General features: G+C 41.6%; 1 protein-coding gene across 1 annotated transcript in view; it reads left to right on the top strand.

Moving 5' to 3' along the window:
- Positions 1-17,215, top strand: part of SND1 (staphylococcal nuclease and tudor domain containing 1) — a 441,984-nt gene that overhangs the window by 241,699 nt on the left and 183,070 nt on the right. The window contains exon 14 of the mRNA XM_011995923.1: positions 14,684-14,756. Coding sequence (XP_011851313.1) covers positions 14,684-14,756 — 73 coding nt within the window. The remainder of the gene's footprint in view (positions 1-14,683; positions 14,757-17,215) is intronic.

The raw sequence follows: 17,215 nt of genomic DNA, 5'->3' as shown, positions 1-17,215 counted from the left end.
AGGATCCTCCAAATTTTTCCCCATAGTGGTTGTACTAATTTGTATTCCTACCAGCAGTGTACGAGGGCTCCCTTTTCTCCACATCCTCGCCAGAATTTATTGCCTGTCTTTTGGATATAAGCCATTTTAACTGGGGTGAGATGATATCTCATTGTAGTTTTGATTTGCATTTCTCTGATGATCAGTGATGTTGAACACCTTTTCACATGCCCGTTTGCCATTTTTATGTCTTCTTTTGAGAAATGTCTATTCAAATATTTTGCCCGTTATTTTAATTGGATTATTAAACTTGGTACTGTTTGATCATCCAGCTCCAGTAAGAAACGGAACACTTACTAAACTATCCGTGGGATTTGAGGGGTGGATCCATGCTGGGCTTATTCAGCCCAATCTGATGGTAACTTGAAGAACAGGTTATGCATTTCCAGAGTAGCAGGAGCCCTCAGCAGTATAATGGAATGTATAGTTGTATTTTCCACGCAGGCTTCACACTGCCACCAGTGAATATGTAATTCTGACAGGCAGGTAAGCATGAAAATAATTTGCAGGGCTGCTCTGGAAAGTGAGGCTGGAATAAGCTCTTTTATTATGCTGTTAGAAATAGCCATGTTGTGCTATAATACTTGATGAGTATTCATAGATAGTGAAATTTTTTAAGTTTTAGGTTTTAACATGAAAACAGCCTTTTTAGTCCAGTGCTTATTTTGTGCAGAAGTAATGTAACAAGATGCTTGCTTGCTAAGGCAGTGAGCTGCCTAGAGATAATTGTGTTGAGCAATTGTCTTCAGACTGGATGGTGAGAAAATTGGCTTCAGGGTCATTGCACTGTTGCAGGTTGAGTAAACGGAGAGAATTAACCACTTCCCTATGCCCATGAGGTATTGCCATAAGGAAATACAGGCCTCATACAGAATGGGAAGAAGTACTCAGCATGAACTGTGAGTGAATTTTTGTTTGGAGCAGTTTTGTCAGTGAGCCCCAGGATGCTAGCCTAGTGCCATCTTCTCGATGCTAACCCCCAGGAGGGTGAAGTCAGATTCAAGAAAGATCAGAATGCTTGCTAGATAGGAATGGTAGTTTTGTAGCCATTAAAAAAGATTTTCAGTGCAGAATCCCCATCCTTATGTTTCTGGTGTTTTGTTTTGGTGACTGTGGTTGTTTTGAGACAGGGTTTTGCTCCGTGTGCAAGCAGGAATGCAGTGGCACAATCATGACTCACTGCAGCCTCCCTTTCTTGAAAAGGGTAAAGTTGACCACTTTTCAAGACCACCTCTGTCCTGACCCTGGCTTATTTGAGTTTGCCTTTAGTTTGAAGCACCTTGTTCTCCTGTGACACATTCCCCGTGTTCCCTTAGCATTCTTCTCGCCTCTCTCACGTTACAGCCTATCAGAGCTCTTTCACATGCTGCTTCTGCCCCTTCTCCAGCCAGGTATTGAATATTATCTGAGTTTAGGGTTGTTTTCCCCTAGATAGATTAGCTGTATTTTTTCTAGCTGAACTCTGCTTTGAGATTTTATACTCCTGTCAATGCATTTTTCTCTACCTCCCAGCTTCGTGTCCTCTGCAGATCTCATTAGTGAGTTGTTTACTCCTTTTCTGGGTCCTGAATAAAACCCCTAAAGAAGAATGGCTTTGGTGTTGACCCCCAGGTCTCTCACTGCACAGACTGTCACTTAACTGTCTTTTGTTTATCATCCTTCGGCCACTTCTTAATCTTCAGCGATTATGTACTGAGCCAAGCCAGTTTGAATTAATTTCTCAAGCAAAATTTCTTAAGGCACTGTATTTAATGCTTTGGCAAAGGCCAAATTCATAACATATGCCGCATTCATATCAGTCATTCGTTCTGACACTCTTTAGGTAAATAATAGACGGATCAGGTGGCAGGGCATCATTCTGCTCTGTCCCACCCCACCAAGATGTCAATTCCGACAGACTTCTTTGACCCTGGTTATTGCTGGTGATATCGGCAGTGGTACAGAGTGCTCTTCTGTTGACTTTGCTTTCCAGTGCACTGCTTGGCCATTAGTACTTTCAGAGAAACATTGTAAGCTTGGGGAAAGGGCAGCCCGTTAAACTTGTCTGACTTAGGTCAGCACTGCTGCCTGCCTAGAAGTTGATGAGCTTTCTCAGGGCTCTGAAGCCCCTACTTCCTCTGCAAAGGGATATGATCTGCCAGCCTTTCTCATATCATTTCATGGGCGCTCAGGGAGTGATGCGGTAGGCACTCATTGGGAGACCAAATGAGACAGAGGGGAAAGAAGAATACCAATTTGCAGTTTGCCTGTTGCTTTCAAGCATATCTACCTGCCTGTATAGAAACAAACTCTACCACATCAGCAGCTCTGTTCAGTTAGCTGACCCTTCAGGGCTCCTTTATTCAGGTGCCTCTCTGCTTCTGGGAAACCCTCATTATGTCTTAAATATATGACCCGTCTAGAGGAAGCCACATCTTTTTTGTTTAAAGGGTAAATAAACCTCACATTCCCAAAAGGCGGCCTTTTGGCCTTCCTTTCCAGCTCCGTTGTCTATCATCAGCTGCCCCCTCCCTTATTACTTTGTGTCCTAGCAAGATAAGGTTTTGGCGTTTTCTCATATACTCTCAGGCCTTGTTTATCTCGTAGGCTTTGTTGAAAAGCCCTTGATGTTGTCCTACAGTTCTGAGAGTTCCAGTGTGTGTATCTTCTGTTTTTTGTTTTTTTACCCCACTCAGAATTTAGGTGCAGCTGACCCACAGTTTCTCTGTGACACTCCTGAACTTGGTCTCACTTTTTAGAAGCATCATATGGACTCCTTAGAGTGTGAAACATTATTTCTGTTCTGCATGATCCTGTTTGATTCCCATATTGACTTTCTGCATTTCCAGTTCCTCTTTTTGTTTTAGTGTTTCTCAGTTAGCTGGCCTGCTGCATATGCCTAGTCTTGACGAGTCTTCCTAACTTTAGGCAGAACTTTTAACTTCTTCAGGGAATATTTCTTATATCCTTCTGCGGTATTTCCAAGATAGTGAGTCATTACCGGGACCCTTTTTACTTTCTGAAGTGTCATAAAAATCTTTCATATGCTCTATTTTATGTATTTGGTGTAACACATCCAAGTTTTGATTTTGGAGAGGCCAGAATGTGAATTTCGTCATCATGCTAGATGTCTTCCAAGTGGAGCTTTTGTTGAGCGTGTTATGGACACTGAATATGAGTTGGTAATGTTTAGAGTCTGATCAAAGCGTGGCTGTGTGCTGTGTTTTCTTTAGACATGGGGGATATCATCTATGTACATCTTCTGATGCTACCAGTAGCTTTATTTTAAAATGTAATATTTTAAGAATTCCTAGAAATTGTTAGAATCTGGCTCTTTGCAGGAAAACACAGAAGTTATGTTAGTTCAGAAGTTGGGGCTTTATTCCTTTAAGGTATCTTTTAATTCTAAGACTTGCAATTTCAAGATCCGATGTATATATTCAGAAAAGAAATTGATGCTCCGGCTTGACTGTAGGAAAGCAATTGTATTGAACAACCTAGTGTCTGAGCAGATTTAAATGAATTTAGATTCATTCTGGTCATACATAATGAGGTTAGGGTTATCTCAGGAGAAGAGAAAAGGGCAGGCTCTCACTTATCTTTTCATGTGTATTCTATTTCTTGCCTGGCACACTGCAGATTTAGAAAACCATGGTGTTGTCATCCATCTTTGAGAGGCAAGTGTGAACCTGCCCTCATCTCAGCGTCGCCTTGGCTACTTCTCTTCCCAGTCCCCTGAAGGACTCATTTTTCTGATTCAGCAAACTCTCTTTCTAAAACACGAAAAACCAGCACTCCAGCCTTGCTGTGTTCTACATCTCCAATCTCTGAACTCCAAACACCATAAGGACCAGTCTCTTGCTTTTCTTAGTGAGATTGGCAGTGCCCTCATATTGTAGGCTTCTGTGTTTGAACCTGTAGGAAATCTGCACTGGCATTTCTGTCACAGACTTTGGTCAAAAAGCTATAAACAGATTGATAAACTCTTTCTTTCTTAAACCAATATCCCTGGCCATTATTAAGAGAGATTCAGTATTAATTGCTTATCTCTCTTGGTGACGCAGTTAATGGGGGCCACTGTGGGCTTTCTAAGTTCTACATGTTTGTAGCAGTGACTTGTACAAATATTTTGCAATTCCATTGAATGAAATGCTTTTAAGACCACTGGGAAGGAAATGGTCTTGGTCTTCCACTCTGGACTTAGCTAGAGAAGCTCTCCCTTTTTTCTGATTTATAGGGAAGTTTTTCCATAAAATTTCAATAAATGGAGGGAAAAAGGGACTTGTGCCTTAAAAAAAAAAGAAAAAAGAAAAAACTGTTGACAGGTCCTTCATATCTGTGTCTTCAGTTTTACTGGCATTCACATACTGGTTATGAATGAATGTGAAGAGTTATTTGCCAGCATTTTCTGTTGCTAAGTTAAAAGATACAATTTTCGGACTCTGAAATGAAAGAGGTTAGTATATTGGTTTGACACTATTGTGATTTGTTAAATGTTTTGATAAGCAAATTTCATTTCTATACCAGTCTGTTTAGACAATTGGCATTGAATTTATGTGTTTTGAAATTTTAAAACTGATATATCCTATCACAGAGTGTAGATTATATGGGTTAATCAGTTCTCCAAGAAAGCATATCTTTCCTCTGTCAGAAACAGCGGTCAAGGCTGGTCTGTGTTGCATGTGATGGCTTTGTATTCATTTCTTCTCTTTATTCCTTTTTGTTTGTTTGTTTTTTGAGTGTATCCTGGGTTCCAGGCATGGGTGATAATAGTGGTGAACAAAAAAGATAATAGACTCAACTCTTTACAAAGCATACAGTCTCAGAGGGACAGGCACTAAATACTTTTATTAGTACTGCTGGATATTGCTGTTTTTCCTATTTCTTCTCTTTTCTTACCTGTTTTCTTAGCCCTTCCTCTTTCCTTCTTCTTTATTTTTAACACTACTTGCCTTACATCTTTTTTATTCCGTCTCTCATTTCTATTAAATGGTCCCATAAGAGTAGCCTTCTGAAATTCATCTTTTCTATCCAGCCTCTGTTCTTATCTTCTCAACAGTTTAATGGTATGGCTTTAAATAAACCAAGATTTCTCACTTTCAATCTAATGACCTCAACAAGTGAAAATTCTTTTTGAATAAAAGTAGAACCTATTGAATACTGTGAAAAACAGAGCTCTTACTTGAAGTTTAATGGTAGATTCCTGTAACACCAGGGTACTGTTGGATTTTTAGCTCAAGCATCATAGGAGGCAGTAGTTGGGTTTCTTACGACTGCCCTCTTCACTCTCTGCATTACATCAAGCCAGTACGGGTTGAAAGCCAGCACAGAGGAGGAGACGGGCCTTTCTCTTAAATGTCCTAATGGCTTCCTTTCTTTTTTAACTTTGGAAATGCACATCCCACCCTACATTTTGGGGTTGCAGTTAAGTGTCAGGGTCATGAGGTTGCTAATTGGGTTCAGCACATGTCATTATGTGTCAGTGTGGAGGGTTTCACTGTTGGGGAGTAGGGAAGATCAGTTTTTGCAAGTGGATGTGATAACAGGAAAATGCATTAAAAGAGCTAGTGTTGGGAAGTGATTTGACGATGCAGCTGAATGTGGGGAAATTTAGCTTTTCCCTTTCTTCAGAAAAGATGATGCACTCAACATCCAAATAGCAGTAATCAATCTGCATTTAAGGCAGCACAAATGGCCACTTCTGGAGAGCTGTATGATGTCTCCATTTCCAAATAGTTTTCTCTTTCAGGATATTAAGAGGATCTGTTCACTCCCTCCATCCCATCCTTCTCTTCCCTCCCCACCCCTAGTTCCTTCTGACGTAACTCATGTTGTGAGACTTTTCTTTATGATTCATGAGGGGCTGGAGTATAGCTGGCACCCTTTAGCTTTATCTCCTGTCTTGACTAGCAAGCTGTGGGTAGTCCTGCAGATCATGGGTGGATGATGAACTACTGGAAAGCAGTCCTCCTTGGCTCTGTTCTGTAATCATTAGTCTACACTGGTTGTATTCCTTCAAAGAGGACATTGTTCTAGGCTAAACTTCATACATGAATTAGCCATCATTGTGTCTTCCCCCACCCCCATCCCCCAAAATAGGTTCAGCTATGACCACTTATCTGTCCAGAGCCACTTGTCTGTTTTCTTCCATCTTACTCTCCCCTTGGCTAAGAGGCTCTTGCTTCTTTCACACAACCCAAAATATTTGATATGTTGGAAGGTTCTTGTACTGGGAATATCATTTCAATCCAAAATGAATTGTAATAATAAAGTGATGACACTTGACCCTTGACTTTCTTGAATGTCTTAAAACTTGCTTCCCTAAATCGGTGGCTCTCAGACCAGCCACATCACTGTCGCTTGGAAACTTGTTAGAAATGTGAATTCTCAGCACCCTGCCCACTGCAGTCTAACACATTCTTTAGGTGATTCTGATGCACACTAGAATTTGAGAAGCACTGCCCTAATCAGTCCCTGATCATTGTAAAATAAATCAAAGTGTATGCCCTTTCATGGAAGATTGATCATTTAATCTTCATTGTAATTGGAATTACGGTCGTGGTTATAAGTAACAGAGAACAAGGCATGGAATGGACGAGGTTTGGATTTCTATAGTATGTCTCAGCTCTTTATTCCCCTTGACTCCTGTCTCTTTCCCCCTTCCTCAAACTCTAAGTTCACGGCTCCTTAATTCGATTCCTTCTGAGTAGCCTCCACCAGCTCTTGGCTAATTTAATGTGAAATCATCTTGAGTGTTACAGTGCTTGCTTGCTTTGGCTCATCTGCAGCTTCAGGTGGCTGAGTGGGTCGGAGAGCTGAGTCTCTATTAGGCATATCCCTATCCTGCTTCTGCTCTAATCCTTAGAAATCTCTCAGGAGGACTATAGTTCGAATAATTAGTCACTGATACATCAACGCACAGAATTTTATAACTGCTTGTGAATGGGAAATCCGCTTCATAGCTTTCTTTCATTTGCAGGATTTTTTACATCTAAATTTCTTGTAAACTTCCTTATGCATTTCTGTTTTATCCTAAGCTGCTTCTGACTCTGCCCCCCGCCAGCACCCTCCAACTTTGGTCCCAGAATTTGAGAAGGATTACTTCCCATTGCTCTTGCTTTTACATCAAGGTCAGAGAGCCAGATCTCTGGGGTATGGCAATGAATTTTTTCTAGTAAGTCAGAATAAATGTAGCTCACATTAGAAAATCATTTTCCAAACTGAACATTGTCCCAGAATTGTTGCTTTTCACTCAATCAAAAGACACATTAAAGTTTTCTGTAACTGATGTGTTTGTGTTATGTAACAAGTATTTTATCAGGTATTTTGGGAGTAAAAACAAAAACACATGATCTAGTGATTTCGGTGAACAAGTAAATAATTACAAATATAATTATAAACGTGGAGAATATATGTGGGTAGTTGGGATTCTTAGGGAAAGGAGCACCCAAATTGATGGGTTATCCACAAATAGAGTCCACGAGAGAAGGCATGTTCTGTTTGGTTTGCCTTGGTGAAGGGAGATGGAAAGCAAATGCCAGTTTCTTGCCCTATGACAGCAGTTTCTTATCCTAAGGAAGTAATTGGCAAGGTTCTCTAGAAGTTATTCGTCATGGCATTATCGATAGTAGTAGAACTATTCGCATAAATATCTAACAGCAGGGAATTGATGAAAATTTTGAACCATACATTCATATATGATGGATTTCCTGTGCACCTATTAAAAGTGGTGCTTAAAGGGTGTTTTTTTCTTGAAATAGGATTATGAGTCATTGTTTCCTGAAATTTTTTTCTGGCAGACTTTGTAATCAGAACAGCAAAAACTATAAAATCAGTGTCATTGAGGCCATTTTGAGTAATCTACCTTCCTGAGGCCCTATCCTCTCAAGAAGACTTTAGACTGCTCATAACCACTACTGCCCAGCTCTAATATTCCTTTGATCCTAATCTGGGATAGTAGAGTTTGCAACTGTGTTCACCTTGTCTCTAGCATTGAGTTGGTTGTTCTCTGCCTTGGAGTTCATAATCCCTTTCCTCCCCCTTACCTGCCACTGCAGATCCATTGTCATACCCAGCACAATAGCATGTGTCTTCATTCCTTCCTTATATTAGTTTTAGATGAGATGATGACCTAGAGTTCTTTGTTATTTGCTTCACTGCCTCATAATACCTACTGACTCATTAGTCCGCCCACCTCCCCTTGACCGTAAGACTCAATTTCCTCATTTCCAGTCTATGCACTCTCAATCTTTTCTGTCTTTCTCATCAGTAGTTCTCATCAATTGTTGTTGAAAATGCAGCTGTATAATCTTAGTGCCCCCACCTACCATTTTGCACCTGCTCTTGCTCTGTATCTTGTTTTCTGAGTGGCGCCACCCTGTCGCTTCTTGAAGCTGCCAAGGAACCAGGAGAAAGGCCGAAAGAATTGTTTATTGCTTCCATGTTTCATTGATATCTGTATTTGGTTCATGCTGAAAAACCATATTCCTCAATGTGACCCAAAACACAATGAGAAGTGCTTCGGAAGTTTACCAAGTTTTTTACTCTTTATTCTACTTTTTAATCTTTTCTGTTGGAATTAATTTTTCTTCCTACTGAGTCATTTGTCCTTGATTATTTAGTAGGTGTTCCTTACAATCCTGCTACTTGGTTCTGTTTTATTGTTTACAATGGTCAAGCTTTTCTCCCACTCACTGCCAATCAGATTCTTGCCCATCTCCTGCAGTTTCGGGAGACTTGATGTGGGATGTGATGCTTTTGTTCTGGATGCTCCTCTGCTTCTGTTTCTGCTCAGAGGCCAGTCTTTAGCTGCTTCTGCCCTGGAGCATAGATCATGAAACTGTGCATCCAGGAAAGCCAACAAACCTCATTCTTTTGCCCTACAGTCACTTTGGCATTGTCACTGTCTCCAATTTGAAATATTTTCACTGTTCCGCATTAATCAGTCAGTTACCAAGCATTTGTTCAGCTTTACTTGGCACACTTTAATTGAATTAGATGGCCCTGCATTTATATAATTATGGAAAGATTGCTGTCTGTTAAATACTATAATAAACATTAAGGGCAGAATACAAACCCTCAAGGGACCTGTAGTCTAGATACAGAAATAAAGATTAACACATGAAACAATTTGGAAGTCATATATTGCAGTTTATAATTACATGCTGAACTGAGTGATACCTGCACACAACACACACACACACACACACACACACACACACACACACACAAATTATACTACCATTTCAAAGGAGTTCACCTAGGACTCCAGGTTACAAATTTCTGTTGTCCCGACTATTTTATGATTGTAGTGAGGTTGTGGCTACAGATAGGTGATACTCTTTTCACTGTAGTGTTGACCTAGAATGACAAGTGGAATCAAGGGGAAAGCAAAAGCCCAGGGGACACACATAATTAATTACTTGCATGTAGGGGGCATGAAGGAAATGGGCCTAATTGGATTAGGGGTAACATGGAAATCATGTGGATACGTAAACTGGGGCCACATGGTCAGGACCCATGAAAGCCAAGTCTGAGAATTTCCACTTGATTTCACAAGCTGGTTAGTTGTCTTTTGTTTGGGGTATAAGTAGGGGAGGAAAATGATGACGTCGATTTTTATTAAGAAGTGATGTGGTAATGGTGTGCAGTATTCAGTCAAACTGTGTGTAGCTTCAAAAGGAATTGAATGAATTTAGTTAAGATATCCCTGGGTGAGGGCCTAGACCAAGAGGGTTCCAAAAGGGCCAAGTGAGCACAATTATGAAAGAAGAATGTTGGACGTAGGGGTAAAGCAAAAGCAGAGTGAAGAGACATCATGGAGCCTGCCTGCCAGGAAAGCATTGTTAAAAGGAAGTTATAGATGAGGAGACGTGTTCAGGGGTCCTGATCTCTCTCAGCTCTGTAGCCTCCTTGCCCCACCATCTCCCTGCCACCTATTGCATGTCATTTCTGCTTTCTATCATTTTATTTTCTTTAGATCTCTTTCATGTATGAAAGTAGTTCTTTTTGTAAAACTCTGTTGAAAGCTCCTGCTCCCTCAGAAAATTCACAGATACTTTAGGGTGGATCAGAGATATTTCTAGCATCCGAGCTGACGCTCACTATGTCCCCAGGTTAAGAATTCCTGATGTGATAACTATTTTATGATTGTGATAAGGTTGGATCTAGCCATAAATCCTTTGAGTTTCTTTGTAAGCTGACAAAAATATTTGTTCAGAATAACAATCTACCATCGTTGAATTGGCAGTAAGATGAAGGCCTGTTCGTTGGCACGGGAGGGACTTTGACTGTGGTGCTCAGACATCCAGCTTGGAGAGCATTGGTCTTGGAATTTTCTGGATGAACTAGGGACTGCAAACCTAAGAGCAGACTCTTCCTTGGCATGAAATGTATGCAGGTTCTAATCTGGTGCTGAGGCCATGGAGATGATCTCCCTGCAAAAATGTCATCTGCCTTTGCAAAGTTGTAGGTTTTTTCTTCTATAGGAAAAGCAGCAGCTAATATGTGAGAATTTCAAACTTTGCTGTTTAAAGAAAGCAGAGTTTTCCAGTGGTCTGAATAGAGTTCATCTTCCCACCCTGTAGTACCATACAGCCCTGTGGCTCCTAGAAACAACCTAGAAAGCTGAGTGTTCATCCTTCTGTTGCCCTGCCACTCCTTGGCATGTGTGCAGATATATACTTACTTTCCCTGACTGGTGATGATGTTTATCCGTTATTGACACTGGTAGTCTTTGCTGTCTTTGTACTGCTGCATCTTGGAGAAGAAAGCTTCTGAGAGGAGTAGGTTATGTTCTGTCCCACTGCTTCCTTTCTCCTGGCTGGCCTGCACACCAACCTGCCTTTGTGAGAAGCCGCTATTAAGCAGACACAGCAGGAGAAGTTTAAAAGTCAGGAGTTTCATTCCTTGCCTAATGAAAAGGGATGCAGAGCTGTGGCTGAGGCCCACAGGGAAAGGCAGTGTGGGGAGCGGAAGTTAGTGTTTGCTCTGTGGAGCAGATACAGTGGAAGCCAGCCTGCGGTCTGCCTACCTTCCCACGTCGCAAAGACAGAGCTCCACAAATCTATCCCAGAGAAACTGAGTTATGTGAGATGCAAAGGAGAACCCCACTGAGAGGGGGTAGCAAGGCAGCACACCTTGTTTTCAGCAGAGCCTGGGTCTCCATGTCATGTATCCTCGTAGCCTGGAATAAAGTTGTACTCTCCCTTTGCAGATAGCGGTGGCAGGCCTCCCCTCAGCATTTGCTCCTCTCCTCTGTGATATTGATTCCTGAATTCCTACTTCCCCCAGATACTCTGTCGTGGAGAATCTCTTGCTGTGGCATCAGACTTGTGACAAGCAGAGGGAGGTTTTTTGGAAATGGCTCACTCAGTGACATTCCTGCAGCAGTGTGGGAACCAGAAGCAAAGCAGCCTCCGCACAGGGAAGGAGACCTGTGCTGCCGCAGGTTATTCTGCTCTTTTCTCACAGATCCTTCCCACTTTGCAGCCTGGGTCTAGTATGCTGCTAAGAGGCTAGAGTGCTTCCTAGGTGGGCATATTTGAATTTAGTGATTAACTACCTATTGTTAACTTTGAACTTTGCTTCTCTTTTACGAAGAATTAACAAAATAAGCACTACTTCTCGGTTCATATATGACGGTACAGTGCTACTTTCTTGCTGCCTCTTGAATGTGCCAGAAGTTGATCGAGTTTAATGATAATATTTTAAGTGTGAAAAAATTGTCTTTGGACGTTTTCCCAAAATTTATGCCAGAACACAAACACGTATCCAATAATATGCTTTTTAGAAACAGGGTAGAACATGAATGATATTAATACTAAGACAATTTTAAAGAATTGTTTTGGTGTTATTGTTTTAAATGTCATATGTACACTATTATCCACGTATTCCGGTTTCTGATGTTAATTTTTTCCTCTTTGGTAGCGTATTTAGTCTTGGTTAAGTCCTAGATTTCTGCTTATAGCACAGAGCTACTTTGTGGTCACAGAAAGAAAGCAGAATTACAGTTTCCCACCTCACTGCTTTTGCCTTGAGGATCTTTGCTTTCTAACTTACTGCTCAGGCCCTGTTCTTTTTTTCCCAAAGCATATGAGATGTTCTCCAGCCCCAGGAAAGGCCACGATTTCAGCAGTGCTCTAACTTGAACCTGTCTGTTTACAGAACAGATCTATTTATTTTGGTTGTCCTTGTTGTTAAAGGATAAGGCTGTAGGCATTTAGTGCCCCAGAGGACCTGCAGAACGCTTTGCAGGCCTTGCCTTGAAGGAGGTAAGGTACGGTCAGGGTGGGAAAGAGCTTGTCTTGCTTCACAGAAGCTTCGATCTTAAAGGCTGCTCCTTCCAATTTGCAGTAGCAAAATAAGGAGAGCTTGTTGGTGGCAGAGGAGGTTATAGAAATAGGACATGCAAGATGTAAGCAGGGCTTTGGGAGGTGGAAGAGTTGGGTTGTTAGTTGGCTTCTAGCCACCAACCTCTAGTCTTTCGCTGGTAGCTTGCAAATCCCAAGGGGTGAGGGGCAAAGCTTGAGAATCGGCCTTGGTTGCTGACCACTAACAGGATCCCTAAATGGTAAATCACTAGAGGAAATTGTAAAGGGAAATATTTTTACCCATTTACAATTTATTTTATTTTATTTTATTTTATTTTATTTATTTATTTAGTTGAGACAGAGTCTCGCTCTCTCACCCAGGTTAGAATGCAGTGGAGTGATCTTTGCTCACTGCAAGCTCCGCCTCCCAGGAATTCTCCTGCCTCAGCCTCCTGAGTAGCTGGGATTACAGATGCCCGCCACCACACCCAGCTAATTTTTTTGTTTTTAGTTGAGACTGAGTCTTGTTCTGTTTCCCAGGCTAGAATGCAGTGGAGTGATCTTTGCTCACTGCAACCTCCACCTCCCGGGTTCAAGGAATTCTCCTGCCTCAGCCTCCTGAGTAGCTGGGATTACAGATGCCCGCCACCACACCCAGCTAATTTTTTTGTATTTTTAGTAGAGACAGGGTTTCATTATATTGGCCAGGCTGGTCTCGAACTCCTGACCTTGGGATCCGCCTGCCTCGGCCTCCCAAAGTGCTGAGATTACAGGCTTGAGCCACTGCACCCAGCCCGATTTTTTTTTTTTTTTTTAAGTAGAGACAGGGTTTTGCATATTGGTCAGACTGATCTCAAACTCCTGACCTCAAGTGATCTGCCCGCCTCGGCCTCCCAAAGTGCTAGAATTACAGGTGTGAACCACTGCACCCGGCCCCATTTACAGTTTCTAAAGTTGAAGCCCTTGATTCAAATTCAGAAGGAGCCACGGGATTCAAGGAGCTTGGAAGTGCTGTCTTTCAGTTAGCATTTCAGATCAGAGTGAGAGAGAGGCTGTGATTTTTATTTTATTAACTCAGTACTTGCCCATATCAGGGATTAGAAACTAGATATTAGGAAAACTTTTGTTGTTTCTGAATCAGAAGCATTTCAAATTAGTTGAATGAGGGACAGATCCCCTGGGATGAAGGAAGGGGGCTCAGGTAGGTGATAAAGGCCCAAGTGTGAAAGAAACATGACTATTCTACCTAGCACCGAGCAATACCCACCCAATTTGGCTTATAAGGGTTTACTTTAGAAAGTGATGACCCTGAAAGTAACCCCTGCAGAAGTGTGTCCTGTACCTGTGTTCCTTGAGTGAGTTCCTGAAAGGAAAGAAGTGAAAATCTGGCTGACAGTGTGAGGGTCCCTGACATTTGGCCCTGGGCTGGGCAGCTTTCTCAACACTTCCTCTGGAATTCAAAAACCCTAAAAAGTCAAGTCTCCATAGATAAGATTCGTAGGAACATCCCCTAATCCCTAGTTCTCTATCTCTAAGCTCAGAACTCTTCCCTGCTATGTCTGCAGGCTGGCGGTATACAAGAAGGCCCTTATACAACAGTGTACGGACCAAGTGATTCACCAGTCGGTTTTTATTCTGTGGTCCTTCATTGTTATACCAGTGATCATACCTAGTGAGGCGTAGGCTTTTGTCCCCAGAGCTGCCACTCAGAGGATTGGGTGATTAGAGCAAACCAACCCATGTCTGAGCTTGGCAGAGTCCCAGAGTTCCCTGTTAAATCTCCTCTTATTATAGCTGAGACTGATTGAAAATGAGACTTAATGTCAGTTACGTAGCATTTGCTAATTTTTTTTCCTACTGTTAAATAACTTTTCTCTACAGTATTGCTGCATTCAGGGCAACTTATCTTTTTACCTGGGAGGAACTTATTTCCATTAGAATTGGAACACTAGCCACATATTTTGCATTTAAAATGTTTCATGTGATTAAACACAGAAGAAACGTTATTATTTCTGTTTCTTATGCATGTGCTTCTCTAACTGATTCTTCTTTTGTGCCTGGAACAATGCCTTTAATTTGGAAACAAGTGAGGGAGCCCTCTGATTACTAAGTACACTGTTAGTGGAAACTGGCAGCCACGTGCTGGTAACTGGGCTTAAGAGAAGAGCAGCTTTATAATCCCCCCTCCACCAAATCCTCTTGCACGGACTGGCTACTCAGCACTGTACAGTGTGACTTGGGTAGTCATACATACCCACTTCAACAACCCTCACTTCTCTCTTCATTTTCACACCCTCCTACCCCTTCCCATTGTGATTCTTATTTTAATCGGTTTTTCTCTTCTTCCTTAACAGAGCTATTAAGAATGGCAAAGGATTGCATAGCAAGAAGGAAGTGCCTATCCACCGTGTCGCAGATATATCTGGGGTGAGTCGAGTCCCTGAATCAAGCTGTGTGGCTCAGAGGCTCAAGAGCGTGTCTGCATATTTGCTGAAGGACCTCAGCTTATGTGTTTTCTCTAGCTCGCTTCTTTTCAGGCACTGACTGTGACTTTTTTTCCCCTCTGCCTGGGGCATCTACTTAGGTATCTATAGGGAGCCTGTTTTATAATCTGGAAAAGCAGAATTAACTTCATTCTTTTTCTTTATCTGAACTGTCTCTATGTTGCTTTTTCATTTTTAATTACTGTATTTTGAGTTTGGAAGGTAGTTCTTCTCAGTTGTATTAAAATAAAATTGCCTCTTTTTAAAACCCCTGTCCAGTTCTTGCTGTGAGTGGGAAGTCTTAGTGGCAAAAGGTCAAGTATAGGTTTCAGGAGAAGGATATGAATTCATCATGATTTCCTCATGACCTCTTGTTCCTCTGCTTGCCTGTGAGTGGGACAGAATGGAGAAATGTATGAACATCCTTTGAGCTAATACATATAGATAATAAAGAAGAATCAATGGCACCAATATTTTAGAGCTCCCAATAGGCTGTGTCCAAATGATTCTTTAGCTGTAAGGACTTTACCTTTGAGTGTTTAGGGTCTCTTTGGCTGAATAGGTCCGTTTGATAGTTGAGATAGTTTATTCATTTAGTCAATAAGTGTTTATTGAGTGCCTGCTGTATGCCAGGGATTGCTCTAAGCACTAGGAATATAACAATGAAGAAAACTGCTGAACTCCCTACATTCAAGTGGAAAAGGGAGGCAGTTACAATGTCAGGTAGCGAAAACTACTGTGAAGAGAAATAAAACTGGCCAAGGGGATAGTGAGTGGTGTAAGTGCTGATTTTGATCAGGTGGCCAGGAAAGGCACTCTATTGCTGAGACATACACCATCCATTTCAACACCACAGTCACTAATGGTTAAGGAGAGGATCAGGTCTGTGCCATGCATAGGGAAGATGCCCAGGGGAGATGAAGCCCAGGGGAGATGGAAGGAGGAAGAGCTGGTAAATCTTAGCTTAGGCACTCAGGGAATTTGCCTTGGGCACTGAGAAGAAAATACTCGTATAAACAAAAGTGCTAGAGCTCAGCCTAGGCTGCAGGAGTGATGAATCAGAGTGTATTATATTCCTGTTATGTGGTGTACCCAGGCCTGGCTGAGGCTTTTTCTGTTGCTCCTGGTGATTGCTTGCTACAAATGTGTCTGGCAGGCTCCCCCTTGTCTGGGTATAGTGGTCCCCTGCTCATCTTAAACAGTGGGACTCTGTTGAGCTTTTCTTTCTGTATAACCAGTCACTACAGATTATAGGTTAAACAATGTTACCTATAACACATTAACTGGACTTCAGTCTAGAGGCTAGGGCCTCTGTTAAGTTGGTGAAGTAAAGTGATACGCACTTTTTGTGGCTTAGAATCCTGAGAAGCCCAGAAACCTGTAGCTAATGGCCTTTGAGCCACAGGTAACTATGGTGTGTCTGCTAATGTTCATTTTTAACAGGTGTGACTCACCCAGTGCGATCTTACTTGGCCTATTTTCTGTGTAGCTTACCCAGCTGAGTTATTCTTTGCATATATATTATTAATATTTTTATGTATGTGTGCGGCATTCTCAACAATGCTTTCCTTAATATTGATCTTTTAGTAAAGCTGTTAAAACTGTTATAGTAATAAAAGGACAAATTTTTGGCGATTCATCAGCAGGAGAAAAAAGTTACAAATGGTTTGGAAAATGCGATGAAAACCCTTCTACACAAAGGGCCAAATATGCCCATCCAAAAGCTTATGTGGGGCCCATACTCCAGGGCCTTCCAGAGGCTGATTTCAACCTTAGGGATAGTTTCATTTCTAGTTCTCATTTAACACCAGCAGTGAGGTGAAGCAACTCTAAGGAGGTTTTGAGGTTCAGGCACACCGGTCTCAGGGCTGTCCTCTCCGTACTCCTCAATGTAGTGTCCTAAATATCTTCATTGCTGTCTCTGAATCTTACGCTGCCTCCTGCCTTGATGAGTTCTGATGCTTTTTTTATTCCTTTATTTCTGTTGTCATTAGCAGTGGGTCTTCTGAAACGTGTCTTCATTTATTTATTTACTTTTATTCCTACCCCACCAACTTCCCCTTAAAGTCTAGCTCAGTTTCATACCAATTTTTATTATCTTTTCTGTCTCAATATTGGAGGATTGGTTTGCTCTTAAACATAAATGCCAATTAAATTTCTCTCAGTCGCCACATAAAAGAGTAAAGCTTGGGCAAATGGGAAACTGAAAGTGAAAAAGCTGTTGGATTTAAATGGATGTCAGATATGACCTTGTCTGCCTGAATCACAAATTATTCACCTAAGATTGCAACTTTTTTGTGCCCTCTTTAATGGAGGAGTTTTGTCTTCTCCCACCTTCTAACCTTCCCTTCTTTCCATCACAGTGTTAAGTCTGTGTGTATGTTGGGTGCCCTTGTTCCATTT

The sequence above is a fragment of the Mandrillus leucophaeus genome, unplaced genomic scaffold (assembly GCF_000951045.1).
Source record: "Mandrillus leucophaeus isolate KB7577 unplaced genomic scaffold, Mleu.le_1.0 Scaffold5, whole genome shotgun sequence".
NCBI classification, from domain to species: domain Eukaryota; kingdom Metazoa; phylum Chordata; class Mammalia; order Primates; family Cercopithecidae; genus Mandrillus; species Mandrillus leucophaeus.
The sequence above is the reverse complement of the archived record's forward strand: the minus strand, read 5'-3'. Positions and strand labels throughout refer to the sequence as shown.